At 38.6% G+C, this 22,424-nt stretch overlaps 1 protein-coding gene across 1 annotated transcript in view; it reads left to right on the top strand.

Moving 5' to 3' along the window:
• Positions 1 to 22,160, top strand: part of LOC126266616 (KICSTOR complex protein kaptin-like) — a 91,780-nt gene extending 69,620 nt beyond the window's left edge. Inside the window, exons 6-8 of the mRNA XM_049970962.1 lie at positions 16,018 to 16,153; positions 16,229 to 16,384; positions 21,271 to 22,160. Coding sequence (XP_049826919.1) covers positions 16,018 to 16,153; positions 16,229 to 16,384; positions 21,271 to 21,366 — 388 coding nt within the window. The 3' untranslated portion in view covers positions 21,367 to 22,160. The remainder of the gene's footprint in view (positions 1 to 16,017; positions 16,154 to 16,228; positions 16,385 to 21,270) is intronic.
• The last annotated feature ends 264 nt before the right edge of the window (positions 22,161 to 22,424 follow it).

The following is a 22,424-nucleotide window of genomic DNA, read 5'->3' as shown; positions in this document are numbered from 1 at the left end:
ATTTTTTGTCTGTATTCTAAATATTTATAGGCATCTGTTTTTCCATCGCTTCTATGCAGTCGCTGTGGTTATCAAATATGTAATCTTCTTCTTTCGTGTGTTTTCCCTTGACTATGCTATTTTTCTTACATTCGTCTGTTCCAAAAGCCATATTTATATCATTGCTGAATACTTCTGTTATCTTTAGTAATTGGTTGAATTGTTGATTTGTTGCTGCCAGTAGTTTTAGATCATCCATGTATAGCAAATGTGTGATTTTGTGTGGGTATGTTACAGTAATATTGTATCCATAATTTGTATTATTTAGCATGTTGGATAGTGGGTTCAGAGCAAGGCAGAACCAGAAAGGACTTAATGAGTCTCCTTGGTATATTCCACGCTTAATCTGTATTGGCTGTGACGTGATATTATTTGAATTTGTTTGGATATTAAGTGTGGTTTTCCAATTTTTCATTATTATCTTTAGGAACTGTATCAATTTAGGATCTACTTTGTACATTTCCATTATTTGTAGTAACCATGAGTGGGGTACACTATCAAAAGCTTTTCAGTAATCAATATATGCGTAGTGTAGCGACCTTTGTTTAGGTTTTGCTTGATATGTCACCTCTGCATCTATTATCAGTTGCTCTTTACATCCTCGTGCTCCTTTGCAACAGCCTTTTTGTTCTTCATTTATAAGTTTGTTCTGTGTTGTGTGTGTCATTAAGTTCTGTGTAATGACTGAAGTTAATATTTTGTATATTGTTGGTAGGCATGTTATGGGGCGGTATTTAGTTGGGTTTGCTGTGTGTGCTTGATCTTTAGGTTTCATGTAAGTTATTCCATGTGTAAGTGTATCAGGGAATGTGTATGGGTCTGCAATGTAACTGTTAAATAATTTAGTTAGATGTGAATGTGTTGAGGTGAACTTCTTTAGCCAGAAATTTGCTATTTTATCTTTTCCAGGGGCTTTCCAATTGTGAGTATAATTAATTGCTTTGGTGACTTCATGTTGCAAAATTATCACTTCAGGCATTTGTGGTATCATCTTGTATGTGTCTGTTTCTGCTTCTATCCACCGTGCATGCCTGTTATGTTGTACCGGGTTTGACCATATGTTGCTCCAGAAGTGTTCCATGTCTGTTATGTTTGGTGGATTGTCTGTTTTAATGTGTGTGTTATCTATTGTCTGGTAAAATTTCTTTTGGTTTGTGGTGAATGTTTGGTTTTGTTTCCTTATATTTTCACTTTTTTTGTATCTTCTAAGTCGTTTGGCCAATGCTTGTAATTTCTTCTGCTTTTCATCTAATTGCTCTATCGCTTCTTGTTGTGAGATTTTACCTAACATTCCCCCCCCCCCCCCCCCTGACATTTGATGTCTTATAAATTGTGTTAGCTGTCCAATGTCTCTTCTCAGTTTTTCTATTCTGATCTGTAGCCTGTGTTGCTATGCTGGTTTTGTGGGTTTCTTCTGTGTGTTGGTTGGTTCTGATCTCTGCGTAGTGTCTATATTTAGTGTAGTGAGTGCTCCTATATAAACGAGTAGTTGTAACTCTTCCATAGTTGTGTTTTTATTTATTTTGTTGTGTATGATTGTGTTGATAGTTTTTATTGTTGTTTCGACTTGTGGGTTATTTGTGTCTTTGTATTCTATAGATGTCAGCTGAAATTTTTCTTCTATATCTAACATGTGTGTCACTTCGTGTTCTATTTGTACTTGTTCTGGTGGCAGTCTTAAGGTTTTGTTTTCCTCTGATTGTTTAATTGATGTGTGTTGTTCTTTGTTTATTTGCTCTGGGATGTTTGAGTCCATTACTGTATTTTCTTCTTCTTCTTCTTCTTCTTCTTCTTCTTCTTCTTCTTCTGTTGCACATTATTTTGTTCCAGTATTTGTTGTACTTGTTGTTTGATGTTTTCTAATTCTGACTGGGGTATCCTGTTATTTTTGATTAGTACACGGATCTGATCAGCTAGTCGTTGTTCTGTTAAAAATTTTAATTCTGGGTATCTGGTAATAAATGTTGTGTATACTTGTGATCTGTATCCAGTTGTGTTGGTTCCTAGGTTTGTTGCTTGGTAATAACAGAACATGAGGTGTCGATTAACTTCATCTGACCATCTCAGCCTCTGTCTTTGTTTTCATTCTAGGGTGGTTGCAGGAAGCATATCCTGCAAAACACCTCTATTTGGATTTAAATCATTTTCCAGTTGGCTAGCAGTGTCGTTACCATTGAGAGCGGGCATAGGGTTCAAGCGTCGTCCCCGACTATGACGGCGTTTGTCTGAGGCTTCTTTAGTTGTGTCCTGAACCAACTAATCACACTAAAAGGGGGGTTAGCCCTATTAGTGGTTTGTTCTTTTCGTCGCCTTTTACGACTGGCAGAACATACCGGAGGCCTATTCTTTTCCCGGGCCTCCACGGGGATTATTATTATTATTATTATTCATCATTTAATTTGCTCCACCAATATTTACAGCTGAGTCAGTTTTCCATCTGTAGTGAAAGTTAGGCAAAAGGGACATAAAATCATAATCACAAAAAAACTACTGTTTTCAGTGTTGTTAAAGGGACATTAAATCATAATCACAAAAATATTATTTTCAGTGTTGTTAAATTGTTTGGCATGTTAAGAACTCTGTCTACATTTAATGTAAAGAAAATTAGTCAATAGTGTAACCTCTAAATATATTCACAGGTAATAAGAACAAAAAACAGTTTTTAGTAGTTTCTGTGAAGTGCCTTGTAATAATTAAACAGACAAAAAGTCATACTTAACACTGCACTACCCATTGAACTAGTTCATAATTCCTGCAGTGCAGTAACTTACAGACAACCAGGCATTATTTGAATAAAATATAGCCAGATATCTTGAGGGTCATTGTTCAGCTGCACCTTTCTCTGTAATGCAATGGCATAAGCTGTCACTGCCATAGTCACCATCACCACTGCATTGAAAGCATGACTAATTTTCTTCTCCACTGTTGCCCAATCCAAGCTGGTGCTCTACCTCTAAAAAGTGTGCAAGATTTCAAGCCATCAGCAGTAGTTACCCATAGTGTCTCTTGCAGCAGTCATATTTAAATTTTATGCATTACACATAGTTTACCATTTTACATACTTCTGTTAGGAAGTGAGAACGACTAGTTCAGGCCCATGCTTATTTTTTCATTTCTTTACTTGTTTTTCTGTTCACAAGAGCTAGGGTCACACACAGTTGACTTTGTAGTGTATTTTAACATTACCATATGTATCACTGTTGACTGGGGCAGTTTGAACCAATGACCACTAATTAACAGCAATACAGCAGATCCATAGGCATCAGCACTAACATCTCTGGTAGCAGCCATCGGTTAAAGTTTTTTCTGCAGTTTTTTTTTATTTGGAAGTAAATAGAGACTAGTGTCTGATTTCATTTTTTTACTTCTTTTTATCTTTGCAAGAGCTAGGATCATGAATAGAGACAGCCGGGAGCTATGGCTGTTCCAGGATCTTAATGGGGAGTAGACTACCTCTGTGAACTGCTGGGAACTGCATTGGCATTTGGCTTTATGTGACCACTGTGAACTGGATGGGTCATGGAGAGGTAGGGTGGTCCCTTGTTGTCACAATTGTGCCGAAAACGTATCAGTAAATCATGTTGCTGATGCCATCTACAAAGAACACATGGCAGTGGCTAGCAGATTGTTCCCAGATGTGGAGCTGTTTTATGGGGAAGGTAGTGTGTGGCAAGTGTTCAAAAACCTGGACTCATACTTGTAATGAATAGGTTTGAGGCATTTTTTCATACTGATGATCAGATAGAGCCAGTGCAACTTACCTCTCATGTGTGAGCAGCATTCTCTCCTCTTGTCAATATCCAGGCAGCTACAAAAGGGAAAATGAGTGAATATTAGGGTTTAATTCCTCATTGACAATGTGGTCATTAAAAATGAAACAAAAGATAAGACAGCAGCTTTTAGGTGTAAGCAGACTGAATATTTGACATATGATGGTCCCACTTACTAAAACAGCATCACATGATGAGAACAAGTTACCTGTGCCCTAATTCTGTCCCAGGAGGAGCTGTTTTCCAGGTGGAAGTTGCCATCCTGAGGGCAATTGATAGAGCAGTTGCAGTCAGCTGCAGTTCTTAACAAATGTTGGGACCAAAATTGTCTGTTGCCTGGGATCTAAAACTATTTCACTATAATAATGGTAGTAGGTGGTGACTGATTTGTCTTTATTGACTGTGGAAACTGTGCACATACTATTGCCAGTAAGGACAAATAGCCTTGTGAAATAATACTGAATCTTTCGTCAGACAACTGCCTGAAACAACTATTCGAACAGCTTGCATGCTGAAGAAATATTTTAGACCTCATGGACATATACAGAACTGGTCTTTTTGAGATTGTCACCAATGAGAGAGATATTAGTGATCCTGATGCTATAAAAGAAATGGTGATCACCAAAGGCTAAAAGATAATAAAGAAAGACAGGAAAGTATTTGTGTGTGGTTGAACCAAAGGGCAGTTGCTAACAACCTACTTAAAAGTTGAAATTAGAGCATTTAGTTCAAATCTACCAAACACAGAACAGCTATGGTTGCAACTCAAACACATCAACAACCACTATCTAGATAAAGATGCAGAGAACCACCTAGATTTGATGATACCATTTGGAGACAGCTGCAGTCTCATAACAAAAGAAATGCAACAAAACTAAAGAAAACGTAATGGCAATTTGTGCATGCCTAAGGAGGACTATCATGAAGCCTACAATGATTTCCATAGTCAGACACTGGCCAAAAATCTATCAGAAAACCCAAGAAAGTTCTGACCATGTTTAAAGTGAATGAAGTTATTCAAGCCTTCCATCCGATCTCTCCTGCATAAGTCTGATTCTGAAACTAGAGGCAGCCGGTTCTCACACGAGGACACTATTGTACTTATGTTTTCTTGCCGTACATACACTAACTAATGAGAGATTTTGAAATATGCTTCCTTAATGTTGAAAGACAATTATGCTTACATAAAGCAAACGAGACAAGGCCATAATGAAATTCCTTATAAATTTTAGGTTGGACTTGCTGTGACGTCCTCGCTCTTATTTAAATGAGTGGCTGTTTTGTAGTGATCAGTGCCACATAACTGGAAGAAAGTGGACGTCACTTCAATTTACAGAAGTCGTAAAAGAGGTACAGACCAGTATTGATAATGTCCATCAGTTGCAGAATCCTAGAACATATTTTAAAGTCAAACATTATGACAGTGAAAAAATCACTCCTATGAAACATAGCTTGCTTTATTCACACATCAGTCTTTGTGAATGAAGAAGCAGGTGAAGAGGTAGACTCATTCTTCTTAGTTTTCCAGAACTAATTTGACACTACAATATCATCACCTAGAACTCAAGATATAATTTGTATATTCTCACAGATATATGACTAATTCAAATTTTTTTTTGCTGATAGAACCTGTTTCATTATACTACATGTAAATGTTGAACAGACACAAAACTAAGAGTTAACTTGCCTCAGGGGTGTGTATCTAAACCATAATGATTTAGATAAGCTAAATCATAATGATTTAGATAAGCTAAATCATTATGGTTTGAGTGGGGCAGTGCACAAATGGTTTAATTCATACTTAACTGGAAGAATGCAGAAAGTTAAAATAAGTGGTTCGCGTAATGTTAAAACAACAGCTGATTCCTCAAACTGGGGTGCTATCAAGCACGGGCTCCCACAGGGTTCGGTCTTAGGTCCTTTACTGTTCTTGATATACATTAATGACTTACCATTCCACATTGATGAAGATGCAAAGTTAGTTCTTTTTGCTGATGATACAAGTATAGTAATAACATCCAAAAACCAAGAACTAAGTGATGTAATTGTAAATGATGTTTTTCACAAAATTATTAAGTGGTTCTCAGCAAACGGACTCTCTTTAAATTTTGATAAAACACAGTATATACAGTTCCGTACAGTAAATGGCACAACTCCAGTAATAAATATAGAATTTGAACAGAAGTCTGTAGCTAAGGTAGAATTTTCAAGATTTTTAGGTGTGTCCATTGATGAGGGGTTAAACTGGAAGCAACACATTGATGGTCTGCTGAAACGTCTGAGTTCAGCTACGTATGCTATTAGGGTTATTGCAAATTTTGGTGATAAGAATCTCAGTAAATTAGCTTACTATGCCTACTTTCATTCACTGCTTTCTTATGGCATCATATTCTGGGGTAATTCATCGTTGAGTAGAAAAGTATTCATTGCACAAAAACGTGTAATCAGAATAATTGCTGGAGCCCACCCACGGTCATCCTGCAGACATCTATTTAAGGATCTAGGGATCCTCACAGTAACCTCACAGTATATATATTCCCTTATGAAATTTGTTGATAATAATCCAACCCAATTCAAAAGTAATAGCAATGTGCATACCTATAACACCAGGAGAAAGGATGATCTTCACTATGCAGGGTTAAATCTGACTTTGGCACAGAAAGGGGTAAATTATGCTGCCACAAAAGTCTTTGGGCACCTACCAAACAGCATCAAAAGCCTGACAGATAGCCAACTAACATTTAAAAATAAATTAAAAGAATTTCTAGATGACAACTCCTTCTACTCATTGGCTGAATTTTTAGATATAAACTAAGTAAAAAAAAAAAACCTTAATCATTAGTGTCATGCAATATTTTGTGTAATGTAATTTCTTGTACAGACATCTTTTATTAACCTGACACGTTCCACATCATTACGAAGTGTCGTATTCATGATCTATGGAACAAGTATTAATCTAATCTAATCTAATAAGCCCACTAATAAACTGATGGAAAAAAAAAATCTCAACGCCAACAGGGACCTGTGCGACATAAAGAAAAGTTGGTAAGTATGTTCCTACATCTGAAACATGATGTTTATGCAAATTTGCACCAGTTGCATAAGAGTGGCACTAGTAGTGCCATTATGAGGATGCAGATCAGGTTTATCTTAAATATGTGTTGTAACAGTCGTGCATTGGTTAGATTAGAGATTGGATTGGACATGGTGATATGATGTCAGTCATGAATGGCTTTAAGGCAATGGAGACACCATTATCAGCACCTCACTTGAGTTTGGACAAGTTCATGTAATAGCGCTATGAGAAGCTGGATGCTCCTCCTGTGATACTGCAGAGAGACGTGGCAGCAATGTAGTCACTGTACGTGATTGCTGGCAGTGGTGTCACAAGGATGTACAGTCACAAGAAGACAAGGTTCTGGACAGCCATGTGGCACAACCAGGGCGGAAGACCATCATGTTCAGTGTATGGCTTGGCTCATTGTGCTGCATCTGCTGTAGTAGTCTGAGGAGCAGTTGGCACAAGAGTGACACAGTAAACTGATACAAATTGATTATTTCAAGGACAACTGCAAGCCAGACACCCTGTAGCATGCATTCCACTGACCCTAAACCACGCCGATTTGCAACTTCTGCGGGGCCAAGTGAGAACTCATTGGAAGGCAGGGCAGAGGTCTGTTGTATTTTCTGATGAAAGGTGGATCTGCTAGTGATGGCCATATAATTGTTAAGAGCAGGACAGTTGAGGGTCTGCAACCAGCCTGTCTGCTTGCTAGACAGACTGGAGCTAGACCTGGAGTTATGATCTCTTGTGCAATTTCATGTGACAGCGGGAGCTGTGTCATGGTTATCCCACACACTTGACTGCTAACTTGTATATCAATTTGGCGATTCAACCTGTTGTGCTGCCATTCATGACCAGCATTCCAAGGTGTGTTTTCCAACAGGATAACTTTCACCCTCATACTCCTATTATAACCCAACATGCTCTACGGAGTGTCAACATGTTGCCTTGTACCACTCAGTCACCAGATATGTCTCCAGTCGAGTACATATTAGACATCATCGGATGACAATTCCAGTGTTGTCCACAACCAGCATTAACTGTCCTTGTATTGACTAAGAAAGTGCAACAGATATAGAACTCCATCCTACGAACTTGTACACCACCATTCATACATATTTGCATGCTTGCATTCAACATTCTGTGGGTTAAACCTGTTATTAATGTACCAGCATTTCTCATTTGCAATAGCTTATCTCGCACTTACATTAACTTATGATCTTGCAGTGTTTATCACTTAAATATGTTACCTAGATGAATGTATACCCAAAATTTCTTTACTCTGCATTAATTATTTTTTTGTGTCTTGATTTCCAAAAAGCATTTGATTCAGTACCACGTCTACACTTATTGTAAAAATTACTGTCACATGGGGGTATCAGGTGAAATTTGTGACTGAACTGAGAACTTTTTGGTAGGGAGGATGCAGCATGTTATCTTGGATGGAGAGTCATTGTCAGATGTAGAAGTAACTTTGAGTGTACACCAGGGAAGTGTGTTGAGCCCCTTATTGTTCAAGTTGTATATTAATGACCTCGCAGACAATATTAATAATAACATCAGGCTTCCTGCAGATGATGCAGTTATCAATAATGAACTGCTATCTGAAAGAAGCTGCATAAATCATTTAGATCTTGATAAGATTTGAAAGTGGTGCAAAGACTGGCAACTTACTTTAAATGTTCTGAAATGTAAAATTGTGCACTTCGCAAAACAAAACAAAAATATCGTCCCATGACTATAAAGTCACTGTTCAAATTGGCCAACTCACATCTGGTGCAACACTTCGTAGGGATATAAAATGGAATGATCACTGAGGCTCAGTTGTGAGAAAAGCAGGAGGTAGACCTTGGTTTATTGATATAATGCTGAGGACGTGCAATCAGTGTACTAAGGAGATTGGTTACAAATCACTTGTGTGACCCATTCCAGAATATTACTCAAGTGTGTGGGATCCATACAAAATAGGATATTGAATGTATACAAAGGAGGACAGCATGGATGGTCACAGGTTTGTTTAATCTGTGGGAGAGTGTGTTAGAGATACTAAAGGAACTGAACTGGAAGAGACTAGAACATAGATGTAAAAACTATCCCAAGAAAGTCAATTAATAAAGTTTCAAGAACTGGCTGTAAATGATGTCTCTAGGAATATACTACAATCCCCTACACATCACTTACAAAGGGATCTTGAGGATAAGATTAGAATAATTCTGTGTGCACAGATGCATTCAATCACTCTTTACAAGCTCAATAAATGAATAGAACTGGAAGAAACCCTAATAACTGGTACAGTGAGATGTACCATCTACCAGGCACCTCATGCTGATTTGCAGAGTATAGGTGTAGGTGTTGGTGTTGGTGTAGGTGTTGGTGTAGGTGTTGGTGTTGGTGTAGGTGTTGGTGTTGGTGTTGGTGTTGGTGTAGGTGTTGGTGTTGGTGTTGGTGTTGGTGTTGGTGTTGGTGTTGGTGTTGGTGTTGGTGTTGGTGTTGGTGTAGGTGTAGGTGTAGGTGTAAGTAACACACCAAAAGAGAATATCACTCATATCAATTTATTTTCCTTATTGTTAAACAAATATGTACTGTTGTGTTGAAGTGGAAGAACTTTATATAGATAACTTAACAATTCAACTTTGGATAAACACATTGCTTGAACCATACACACTAAATCCAATATATTATAAATGTCCTATTTGAAATAAACAAGCTGTAGCAAACCAGCCCACAAATCACAAACGTATGGCTTTAAGAATTGTTGTTGTGTTCTGACTGGGTTAGATGACTTGATTAATGATGATTCAATATGGTTTTTCTTAACATCTTAATTTCTTCGACCATTGCCTATGATGATGAGATAAAAGAATTAGTCACTTCATTGTTAGCTTCTGGCTGGAAGGAAATGCAACATGGCAAGTTCGACTTTTATTGAATATTTACGCAGATACTTTTTATACAGGGTGTATCAAAGAATCATCCGATTTGGCATGTCTATATTTCTGAAACTAATAAACATATACAATGAATTTTGTTTTTTGATGAATCAGAAACTAAAAAAAAATTTTTTTTTTTTTTTCATACCGTTTCTTAGGGGTTCATTATGCCCCCCTTTAGATCCACAGTATATGTTATTGTGGTATTCAAATTGTTCCTATAGAGGATTTTGGATCACAGTTTCCACAACTGCTGTTATGCGATGTCTCAGTTCATTCATTGTTGTTGGTGAAAGAGGTGCATAAACATAGTCTTTTATAAGCCCCAACAACAAATAATCACATACAGTCAGGTCCAGTGACCATGGAGGCCAGTGATGTAAGACTGAATTGTTTGGTCCAGTGCGACCGATCCATCGTTCAGTATTCTTTGATTAAAAATTCTTGCACTTCCAGATGCCAATGTGGTGGTGCTCCATCCTGTTGGTAAATGAAGTTGTTTGAATCAGTCTCTCCAACTCTGGGAAAAGAAAGTTCTCGAGCATATTGAGATATGTGCTTCCTGTAACAGTTTTCTCGTCAAAGAAAAATGGACCATACACCTTTTCCCTTGAATCTGCGCAAAACTCATTACATTTTTGAGAGTCCCTCTCATATTGTACAACTTCAAATGATTGTTCCATACCCCATATTCTCGCATTATGACAGTTCACCTTTCCATTTAAATGGAATGTTGTCTCGTCACTAAACACTAAGCGTGGAATAAAACTATCATCCTCCGTCTTGCCAAGAACAAAATTACAGAATTCAACATGTTCTTGTTTGTCACCTTCATGAAGAGTTTGCAGTAGCTGTAATTTCATATGGTTTCATGTGTAAACATTGATGCAACACACACCAAACGCACATGGGGGCATGTTGAGCTGTCAAGTTGCACAGCGAATGGATTTCTGTGGATTCCTTGTGAAACTATGGTAAATGAGTTCTATGTCTGAGTCAGGCACTCGGGGATTACCAGTGATGTGCCTTTACACAAACAACCTGTTTCTCGGAACTGTTCATACCGTCGTCTAATGCTCTTTGCTGTCGGAGGATCCATGGCATACCTAGTACAAGCAGTTATTACTGACCCCCACTGTGCAAAAGGTAGAACACAAAACGCTCTCTGTTGTCCCGGCACCATTTTTACTAGAACTGAAGTGGGTGCACACTGTGGCTATCTTGTGGGAACCATGTAAAACATGAGAGTTTGCTCTTTCCAACAGTACGTCTTTCACGCTCATATCTCAAATAACATAATGGTTATGATTTTTATTTTATTTTTTTTATTTTTTAAATTGGATGATTCTTTTTGATACACCCTGTCATCTGCATATTGTCCGCAGATGTGTACATTATCCTTTAGATAACATAAAATCAGAAAGCTTAATGTGAAAACCCTACATATAAGTTTACACAAGGCTCAATGGAATAAGAATGACATTTCATTAACAGTTCATTTGCCTGAGTTCAATCACAACCATTGACTGCATTATATATTTTCTCCAAGGATGTCATGCTTCTCCAGTGTAGGCCAGCACTGCTTGGAGCTCGTATATTCGCATCCTTGCACGTTCTTCTTCTTATAGAGTTACTGTGACACCATCTTGTCTTAGAGACCAGCACTGTCCCCGGCATAGTTCTCCACATGCAAATAAAATAACAAATCCTCAGAATAGTTGTGCTCTCCTCTATGACAGCATTCATTTGTTGATGAGAATATGTAAGTATGCATATCACTCCTCTAAAGTGGAATGTAACACCATGCACCCCACACGTAGATCCGTGATCTCATGATAAATACAGATACTTTGCTTAATTCATATGCCAGTCATCTGCCAGTTAGCAATGGTTTTTATAATATCAACAAATTCCTAGTAAAACTGTCTAGTTACTACTGCTTTACAAATTAATAACATTTATTATGTGAGTATAGCAATATGCTTTTCATTGTTCACTAATGCATGTTTTATCATGATTAACAATACAATAATAATCATGTCCCATTTGAAATTGAAGGAATGTGCCTTTATCTTTGCACATAATGTGGTAAATAATCAAACCTTAGTGCTGCATCTACCCTAGCATATTTATTTTAATATGCCTGTACTTTTTCACCCAATACTGCCTTATCTTCACAATATTTTCCACCTAATGACACTGCGGTAAAGTTGTAATAATGTCCTTTCAGTGCATAATTACAAGAAAAAATATTTAAAACATGCAGTTTTTGCAAGAACTCAAGAGATTCTGGCAGCCTTATTCTTACATAATAGTTTTGCTGCTGTGTCACAGTAACAGTATACATGAAATCACATTCTGAGTACTTATAACTCTTAAATTTTTGTACAGATTGTACATCATAATTATTGTGTCTCTTAAAACTCCATTATTGCAACCATACAAACTCAGGAACATTTTACATCTTCAATTGTTTCCTGTTTAATTACATACCTTACGCTTCCTCGACTCAGGCAAGTTTCTGTCTGCATAAAATTAGAGTAGATCTCAAAATATTAACTAATTCATCTCTGTAATAATTATCATTTGCACCTCTTTCCTCTTTCTCCCTTCTTGTGTCCCTGTATATATTATTTGTCCCTTTCTTCAGCACTGGTGTAGTTGTCCCTTCCTTAGTACATCACCCTATTTCCTATCATAGTACATCTTCAAGGGCACAGCATCCATTTTAAAATTCGTACCTCCTTCTTCTTATATACCTTATTGACACATCCATACTCCTACTTTTCAAATAAGCACAACTGGTTGTGTATAGTTTTACTTCATATCCATCTTCTTAGTTCCCATCTAGACCACTCTAGCCAGCAATCCTTGTTACATGTGTGTTAACAATGGAAATTCCTGATGGAATAATGCGAAAAAAGCTTGCAGCTGGCTGATGTGTGGTGCACAGGAACACACAACAGCAACCAAACTGTTTATACTAGCTTTGAGCTTTTGCTTTCCCTCTGTTATTGGAGGTGCACACACACACACACACACACACACACACACACACACAGTACTTCCACTAGAGAAACAGCAACAGCTCATAGTAGTATGAATAGTTTTCTGTTGTGTGTTTCTAAATGCCACCCATCAGTCAGTTATAGGTGAGTGGTGCCTCCGTCTTTGTATATAGGTCAATGCTAATTACATTACATTACCACTTGTTTCATAGATCACGAAAACGACATTTTGTAATGATGTGGAATGTATCTGTTTAACTGTACCTAGCTTCAGTGATTTCATTTTTACATGTCTCATGGGCATACAGTTGTAACACTTGAATAAAACTTCCCCAATACATAATAGTCACAAACATTTTCTTAGAAAGATTCTACTAAAAACCAAATCAGTCTTCACTTAACACACAAACATATGTTTTAAAAACAAGTTTTGGCTTAAATACAATGTGCCATACTCTGTCATGCAACATGTAGTGTCATAAGGTAGACTGCACTTTGCCAGCACAACTTGATGACATCATCGTGTTGTAGAGCATCTGATGCTTGCCCTGCCAGCTGCTGTGAAATTAGTGATTGCACATCGAAAATAGTTACCACCTCTAAAATTTGCCACCAATCATTCTTCCAACTCGCTGTTTTGTAATCTTCCATATTATATATAATATCGTCAGTTTTAGCAGTATTTCCTCATACTCCTTCCACAATCTGTGCAAGCCTTGAACTTGGAATACTGCAGCAAACTGTGTGAAAGATGTTATAATGGCAGTTTAATTTCAAACTGTACCGTCTGCAGCTAATACAACAATTAAAACTTAAAGATTATAGCTAGTGCCTTCAATTTTTCATCACAATCCAGGAAGCACTTGAGGATGAACTTTTAACCTCCAAAGTGATACTCAGCAATGAAAAAAAAACTTCCATTTATATGGAAAGGTTAATTAGTACAATTTAAGAGTGTGGTCCATTGAAAATCCTCATGGAATTATGGTACAGGAACAAAATTTACTGAAGGATAATGTTTTCTGTGCCATCTCACAGATGAAGTCATAAGGGCCATTTTCCTTTTTTTGAGAAGACAGTGACAGGTACCTCTTACTTTGATATGCTGCAGTTGTGGTTGTTTCCACAATGACTGCTGATTCCGAGGATTTCATCTTCCAACAAGATGGGGCACACACTCATTGGAGATTGATGTCTGTCACTACTTAAACAACAAACTTCCACATTGCTGGATTGGGTGTAGTGGTGAAGATGATGTAGCTCTTTTCCATTGGACCTCCAGGTCACCTGACCACAAAGCCTTGTTTGAATTTTTCCTTTGAGAGTACATTATGGATTGTGTTTACACTCATCTCTCTGCCAAGAAAACTGGAACAGCGCAGACAATGCATCAGTGCTACAGTGATGACCACAGACAGGATTTTGCTATATAAAATGCGGAATGAAGTTGGCTACAACTTGGGTGTTTGTCGTGTGACCAGTGGGACACTCGTAGAACATTTGTGGAGAGCAAAATGCAAACTTCATGAGTTTACAGTTTTGTTCATGCATTAATCATATTTGAACATGTAACACTTTAGAAAATATAGAGCTCTGAAAATGAATGAATCATTTATAGGAGCCCCGTATTAACTCCTTGCAGATTCAGTGTCAGCCTCAATGTTCTTTGGCAGTCACTGCTGACATAGTGTTCCTGTTGCTTAGGAAATAAATTTATCAATAAAGACTTGGTATGGATTTTCTTAACTTCTTACTTGTTCAATAATTACTTCGGTTGCAGCGATAAAAGACTTTGCCTCCTCCTCATCAGCTTCTTGAAAATATAATATTGCAACTTCTGCTTTTCTTTGAATAGTTATGTAGATATCTTTTGCATATACAGGAGTATGAGCACAGATTTTTAAATAGTGACTGAGTATAGTGTACTGTATACTGAACAGTGTTACATCAGTACATACTTAATTTGTAGGCTAATAATTATAACTGTTACGAGTAGTATGTTTTAGGTTGATTAGTACATCCAAGCTCATGTGGCAAGAGCTTGCCATTAATGCTTATTTTCCCCTGGGCAGCAGGTCAGATGTTAAAGTGTGGACGCATAGATGCAAAATGGTTAGTCTGTACTGACAGACCACTTAGTGGTGCAATTACAACTGTGCAGAAGATATCAGGTAGTAAATTATGCAGCATGTTTGCAGAAAGACTGTTAGACACAAAGAGAAAACAACAGACACACTGAAATGGGTGCTTATTAATGTAACAGTGATCACAATATCTGCACTTATACTGTTAAATCCCTGTATAACCCAAATATTGTCCAAAAAACATATACAACAGTACTTCACACTTCTCCAGTGTAGGTCAGTGATGTTCAGAGCTTATATATTCATCTCTGCACCTATATGTACTTTCTCTCACAAAGTTATTGTGATCATCGCCTCATCTTGAAGACATGTCACACATCATCCATTGGCATATTTCTCTACATGCAAATAAAATAACAGATCCACACAATAGTTGTGCTTTCCTCTCTGATAACTTGTTTTAGGGTTTTCATTTGTCGGTAAGAAAATGTAGGGATGCACATCACATTGTTGTTGTTTTTTCTTTTTTCAGGTCCTTTCATTGTGTGGAATCTACTCATCTTTTATAGCGAAGTAAAAGATACAAGAGTTTAAAATTACAATTGAGTTTCTTACTATGAACTCAAAAGCACATTCAGAGCCTAGCAATTGCCTTCTTCTCCTGTGTCCTTTGTACTTACATCACATAAACTCAGCTACTACACTTTTTATGCTGGCAGCACTATCAACTTTTATAGGAATAAGTGCAAAACCATGCTTTGCAATTATGCTCTTGTCAAGCCCATCACACAAGACAAAGAAGTATGCAACATAGGAAATCTTATTTATTAAAGAGACAGATCATATCATCCAACAAGGCCGAAAGTAGTTTTTGGTAATTCTTGAAAATTATAACAGCATTCTTAAAATGTTAAAAAATATGTCAAGAAGTGTAGTTCCAAATTAATTAAAAAGCAAGAACTTCTAAGGGCAACAAATTCAAGTACAGTTGTAAAAATTTGTCATTTAAGTAATTGAAAACCATATGCTCCTATGTATGTTGCATTGTCTGTCTTTTCCACTTGATTTTTTTTTTAAATATTTTTGTGATTAAGAGTTAATATCCAGTTCTTTTGCTAACAGGAATGTAGCTCAGAATGGTTTGAACAGTAGCCATTCATTACCATCAAGTGAAGAGTTTGATGCTGTCCTCTGTTCATGCATTGCTGACATTGACATGGATGGGGAGCAGGAAATATTACTTGGTACATACGGACAGGTAAGCAAAGCTTTATTACACTATAGAAAATTGTGGAATAAATAATGAATAAAAATGAGGTGTTTTTTTTTTCAGGAAATGCTTATGTACAAGTACAAATCTGATTCTTGGGTGTTATCTGGCAAACGCACATTTGCAAATCCTATTCATTCAGTGCTGTATATTGATGTGACAGGTGATGGTGTTAAAGAATTAGTTGTTCTCTCTCTGAGGGGTGTACACATATTACAGGTAAGAATAAACAGTGATTTAATGATAATGTGGAACAATGATTCATTTCCACAGTATTCAGAAGATAATATAGCTTTCCTGAACCCTGCACAAAACCAAGGAAAGCATATTTTCATTATTAATACTGTGTTCATCCTTTCTGCCATCTAGGTCAAGTAAACTGAAACCTTTTGGACATTATTTGTAGCACTAATGTTGTAACTGCAGTAACTATTGAAAGTGCTCATGTCAAATCCTAATGCATTTACATTGTAGTATTATAGACTGAGATTGTACATCAGACTGGTGCTTGAATACAGGTCTTCTTCACAATTCATAAGCAATGATTCCACCTCTGAGCCATCAATGCGGACCATGATGTTGCCCATCTCAAGGCTTTAATATGCCTTTAGCTCTCTTTAGACATGCCCTTTTTAGTATTCCACTACAGGAAGTAGTGATATGATGAAGAAAACTCAGTTTCAGGATACATTCTGCAGCTGTGTGAAACCTTATTGCAGGTCTAATTCTTTGATAGCAACTAACAAATTTTCCCATATTTATCCAAATGGGGCTATTCTTGTAAGTTTAGCAGAAGGACTTATTATTGCAGTGCTGCCATTTCCTACATAGCTCCAGTTTGTGTGAGGTGGGTTGTAAAGCAAATTAAGAGAACAGTCCACTAACTGAAACATGCACAGATCGTTGTTTGAGATCTGATACATCACACAGTTTGATTATATTTATTTTCCAGCCTGCAACAGCACTAGAAATTTATAAATTTTGAGTATCATAAATATTTCATGTACAGGTAATACACATATGTACTGGATATATCAGAAAAAAAATCCCCCAGGGGCCTCACAGTTCTTTCGTGCATGGCAGACATGGGGCCATGAGCTTTTGCACAGCCCATTCTTCCTTCCGTGGCTGCATTTCCTTTACGCTATCCCTCTCTCCCTATCCTTGCTCCTTCCCCACTGTCCCCACTTTCCCCTCTCTCTGTGTTCTGATTTATCCCAACCTGGCTAACCACCAGGTTCCCTGTATTGTTTACCATTTTGCTTCGCTCTGCCTGTTCTCTTTCATCCTTTTTGGCATTTAGGTCTCCGCTTGAGGTTTGACTCCACTTCTAAATTTTCTGTTTTTTGTGTGAGCCATTTGGGGAAGATCTTCCTCCCTAGCTTCTATGCTGTGAATTTCTCTTCCCCCTTTCCTTTCCGTCTTCCTTTCCTGCCATAGCAACCGCTCATCCTGCTAGGTCACCAGTATGTGTAGCCAGTATGTGTGATGTGGCTGTTACGTACCCATCTGGCTGAGTCCCCTGACAACACAGGGATCACATACTGATACCTGATCTGTTCCCTTCCCATGTATGCCAAGGAGTGGTTGCTTTTCTTCCTGGAGCATCATAACTCCCAGCAACGCTGCCATGCCAGGCAACCCTTGTTGTGACTGGGTGGTACCCAGGGGGAGAGTTCCTGATCAGAGAGGTTGGTATCAGGGCGGGTGCTTGGCGCGTGAAGTGTCTCAAGCTGCAAAAATCTGGCTGTTCTCAAACGGTTGTCTCTTCAAATGGTGAAGGATCATTGAATACTACTTCATATGACACAGCAGCCTTCCCTTCCTTAGCTACACCATGGGAGGAGGGCCAGGCTTGCCATCTTGGGATGAAAAACTTTCCCCACTATCTCATCTGTACCAGGATGGACTGGGACACATTCACCACCACAAACCCATTGTTTTTTGTGGAGAATATTGAGGACAAGTTTGGTGAAGTGGAGTCTCTCAGTAAGATGTGGTCGGGCTCCCTGTTGATCAAAGCTTCTTCTGCTGCCCAGTCTGTAGCTCTTTGTGCTTGTCATCATCTTGGCAATGTCCCAGTGTCTATTACTCCTCAGCAATCTCTCAATATGGTGCAGGGAGTGATTTTTGATAGGGACTTCATCCCGCAAACTGATGAATAACTCTGGACTAATCTGGAGCGATGCAGCATTCATTTTGTTTGGTGTGTGCAAAAGGGTCGTAAAGACAACCACACCAATACAGGTGCCTTCATTCTGGTTTTCGAGGGGATACCCTCCCAGAAAAGGTCAAGGTTATGTGCTTAAGATGTGACAGGAATTCGTATGTCCCACCACCCATCATGTGCTTTTGGTGCTAGTGTCTTCCCACTAAACAGCGGACACTTTGTTTGGTGACTGTGGACACCCACTCCATGAAGGAACCCACTGTCTTCCACAACCTGTGTTAGTCGATTGTCATGGCTGCCACACTCTTTGCTCGCCAGATTGCCCATCTTACAAACGAGAATAGAAAATCCAAGAGTATAAGTCCCTGGATCACCTGAGCCTCATGAGAGACTTCATCTGGTGGCACCAACTTCAACTTTTGCCTCTCCCTCCTATCTCTTCCTTACCCCAGCCCCGTCCCCCTCCCGGAAACCTACTACCACAACTCGGCCACGAGATGCACCATCTGTGTGCCCCAAGGTCGCCTGCTCTCTTTTGGTTCCAGATATTGCACAAGCCAGGACAAACACCCCCCCCCCCCCCCCTGCTCCTGTGCCCCCGGAGATGCCATCTGCCCCCCTCACAACTTGAGTCTGACAACTTATTTAAGGGTGTCACCCCATCCTTGCTGGTGATAACCACTGACTGAGTGATATGACCTGCCCTCGGCTTCTTTATGTCCAACCTGGACTCTCACCACACAATAATCCAGTGGAATTGCAACAGATATTATCACATATCAGAAATACAATGTCTTGTTTCCTCCTATTCTGCATTCTGCCTTGTCTTCAAGAAACTCATTTCTGTGCTGCCCACTATCCAATGTTTTATGGTTATCGGGCATCCTGTCAGAACCATACTGGCCCTGGTGTAGCATCTGGAGGGGTCTGCACTTTGGTTCACTGCGGTGTCATTAGTGACTGGATCCCCGTTCATACCAGCATGGAAGCAATAGTGGTTAGAAAGCAAATGATTCCAGCAATCTCCATTTGCAATGTCTACCTCCCTCCAGGTAGGCCATTTTCTTATGTTGAACTGCCTACCTTGCCACAGCAACTCTCACCCCCATTTTTCCTCCTCGGGGACTTCAATGCACGCCACCCCCTGCGGGGTAGTGCCACTTCAATGGGTAGGGATCTCCTAATTGACCAACTTATGACAGACTTTGATTTGTGTCTCCTCAGTGTCGTTTCCCCTACTTAATTCAGTGCCGCTCATGGCCCTTTACTGCTACCGATCTCACAATCTCCTCCTATGCTCTTGTGGCTTTCCTAAATTGGTCTCCCCATGATGATCTTTGTGACAGTGATCGCTTTCCAGTGATTCTATCATGCCTCTGCCACCACCAGGTAGGCAGGCTCTCACTTTGGGCTTCCACAGGGCCAATTGGCCTGTGTATACATTTGCCGTGCACTTTGACAGCTCTCTTTTAAACTGCATTGATGTGGTCATGCAGAGCATTTCTGCCACTATTCTTCATGCTGTGACTGGTACTGTGGTGGAACAAGGACATAGCAGTCACTGTCCAGGACTGCCTACAGGCACTGCAACAATTTAAACAACACCCTTCGCAGACCAACCTCCTTACTTGTAAGCGTCTCTGTGCTAGGTCTCATTACCTTTTTAAGCAGAGTAAAAAGGAATATTGAGAGTGCTAGGTTTCCTCCCTGAGGACGTATGTTTCTTCATTGCAGATCTAGTACAAGTTCCATAGCCTTCTGTGCCGCCAGTGACATTCAACTGTCCGGGGTCTTATCCTTTAAGTTTCTCTGTACTGATTCATTGGTTACAACTCGCGACACACTTTGTGACGACATTGGCGTCCTCTTCCTATCCTGCTATTTTTCTCCAGCAGAAATGCCGAGTTGAACAGACCACCGTCTGTTTCAACCCCACTAACCTGAACGTTATAATGAACCCTGCTCTGAAAGGGAATGGTTGCAGGCTCTTACCTCTTCACATGACACGACCCCACACTTGGATTCCAGCCACAACAATTTTTGCACCTGGTGCAACTCCCGTTCGGTAGCATCTGCTGATCACAGGCTCCAAGGTGCCATCCGATGGGCCTCTACATGAGACGTCTCCCATGGCTTCCAGTTTTCTCCCTCCAAAATGCGGGTTATGCATTTTTGTCATCGACCCACAGTACATCCCGATCCGGAACTTTATTTAGGTGACCATCTCCTAGATGATGTAGCACAGTCCCAATTCTTGGGCCTTATTTTTGATAAAAAGCTGACATGGCTGCCTCCTATTTGCCACCTGAAGACTACATGCATGTGGAACCTTAATGCTCTCTGCATCCTGCCCCACACATCTTGGGGTGCAGACTGTGCTACTCTTGTCAATCTTTACCATGCTCTGGTCTTGTCCAGACTAGATTATGGTAGTCAGGTTTGTGGCTCATTAGCTCCTTTCACTCTGAAAATACATGACCCTATTCACCACTCTGGGATGCAGCTAGCTATTGGTGTCTTTCGCACTCGTCCCATTGACAGTCTCCTTGCAGAAGCAAGTATTCCCCCTCTAAAATATGGCTAAAATTGTTTAATAATCCCATAAGCAATGTATTATTATTGTTATTATTATTATTATTATTATTATTATTATTATTACACTAGAACTAGCAGAGAGCATAATGAAGAAGTGTCTCATACTTCGTAACTAACTTTCTCTTGTGTTGCTAGATAAAACTTTTCCTCAAACACATATTTCTAACCTGAGTTGTGAAAAAAAAGAAACACTCTATCCTTTAATTAATATGTTATTGATTCCGACAGTGCAGCATGGGTTCCTGCCATGTCAGTTGGACAGTTCTGTTTTATTTAAATTCACTTCATGGATAAAGTAGAGAACTGATTTGTATTTTATGCTTTTTTGTCTATTTTCCAGCATGATCCAGATATCATAAATGAGAAACTGCTGAGAAGATACCAGGAAATAAGTAATCATGATGAAAGTGACAGAGGCAGTGCTGTGACAAGTTAGATCCTAATACTCCAGTTAACAAACCAGTGGGTGGTGCATCTGTAAAAGCTTCTCTGCATTATACGTATGGACTAAACAAAAGTACAGTTTTTTAGTTTGGTACGTGAAGAAATAATCATTGAAGCTAATGAGAGGAATGTAAATTATTTGAATTATTAATTTAAGTAGGTGAAGCAAAAGTGAGTCTTATCATCATTGCTCAGCCATTTTCTACATGAAAATGCATTCCTGATGGGCAGGAATCACATACTTGGTCTACTTGTTCATAAGTAGCATAATCAGAAGAAAGATGTATTTCGATACTAAAACTATAAACAATTATTTAATATCATCTGCCAAGAGGCTTAAATCATTTATAGATCCACATGCATCATTCCAGAAGATCTGTATATTTATACCTGAGTGTGACTGATGTGTATTTCCTTTTCCCAAATGCTGTCTGCACACTTCCTCAAACCACACGTGGTGGCAATATTTTTAAAAATGGCATATAATTATACAGTATCATTGCAAAGCAGAGTAGTGGTTGGTAAGGAATCACAACTGCTGCTTAATTAATTTTCTTGCTGACTGTCTAGTTTATAATGGCTGTTATATATTAGTCAGTGAGTTCATTTGGTTTCCAGTCTGTAAGTAGTTATATTGGATCTGAGAGTGGTTACTATTCTCTCCCAATTTCAGACTGATATGATACTATTACTTTCATATAAATGGATGTTACCAAAGATGTAATTTTGTTTGACTGTAATTGTAAATACTGTTGGCACATTAATAAATGTTTGTTTTCTATTTTATTCCATGTTGTCCTCTGTATTAATGACATATTTGCTGAAATTTTATTGTGAATCAGTTTACTTTGATTTAATTTATATAGAAAATGTGTTGATATTTGTGTTTTATAGTCAGTAATCTCATTCAGATGACACACTTGTTGAATCAGTATGTTTGTTTATGGACATAACAACTATTATGTAGCAACAACTATCTGGTTCATGAGTGGAGTTAATGTGTGGCTGTGTTGTACAACAACCAACATAAACATGATGTTTGTTAATGAT

Source organism: Schistocerca gregaria, chromosome 4, assembly GCF_023897955.1.
Source record: "Schistocerca gregaria isolate iqSchGreg1 chromosome 4, iqSchGreg1.2, whole genome shotgun sequence".
Classification (NCBI taxonomy): domain Eukaryota; kingdom Metazoa; phylum Arthropoda; class Insecta; order Orthoptera; family Acrididae; genus Schistocerca; species Schistocerca gregaria.
Note: the sequence above shows the minus strand (reverse complement) of the source record. Positions and strands in the feature narration are given on the sequence as shown.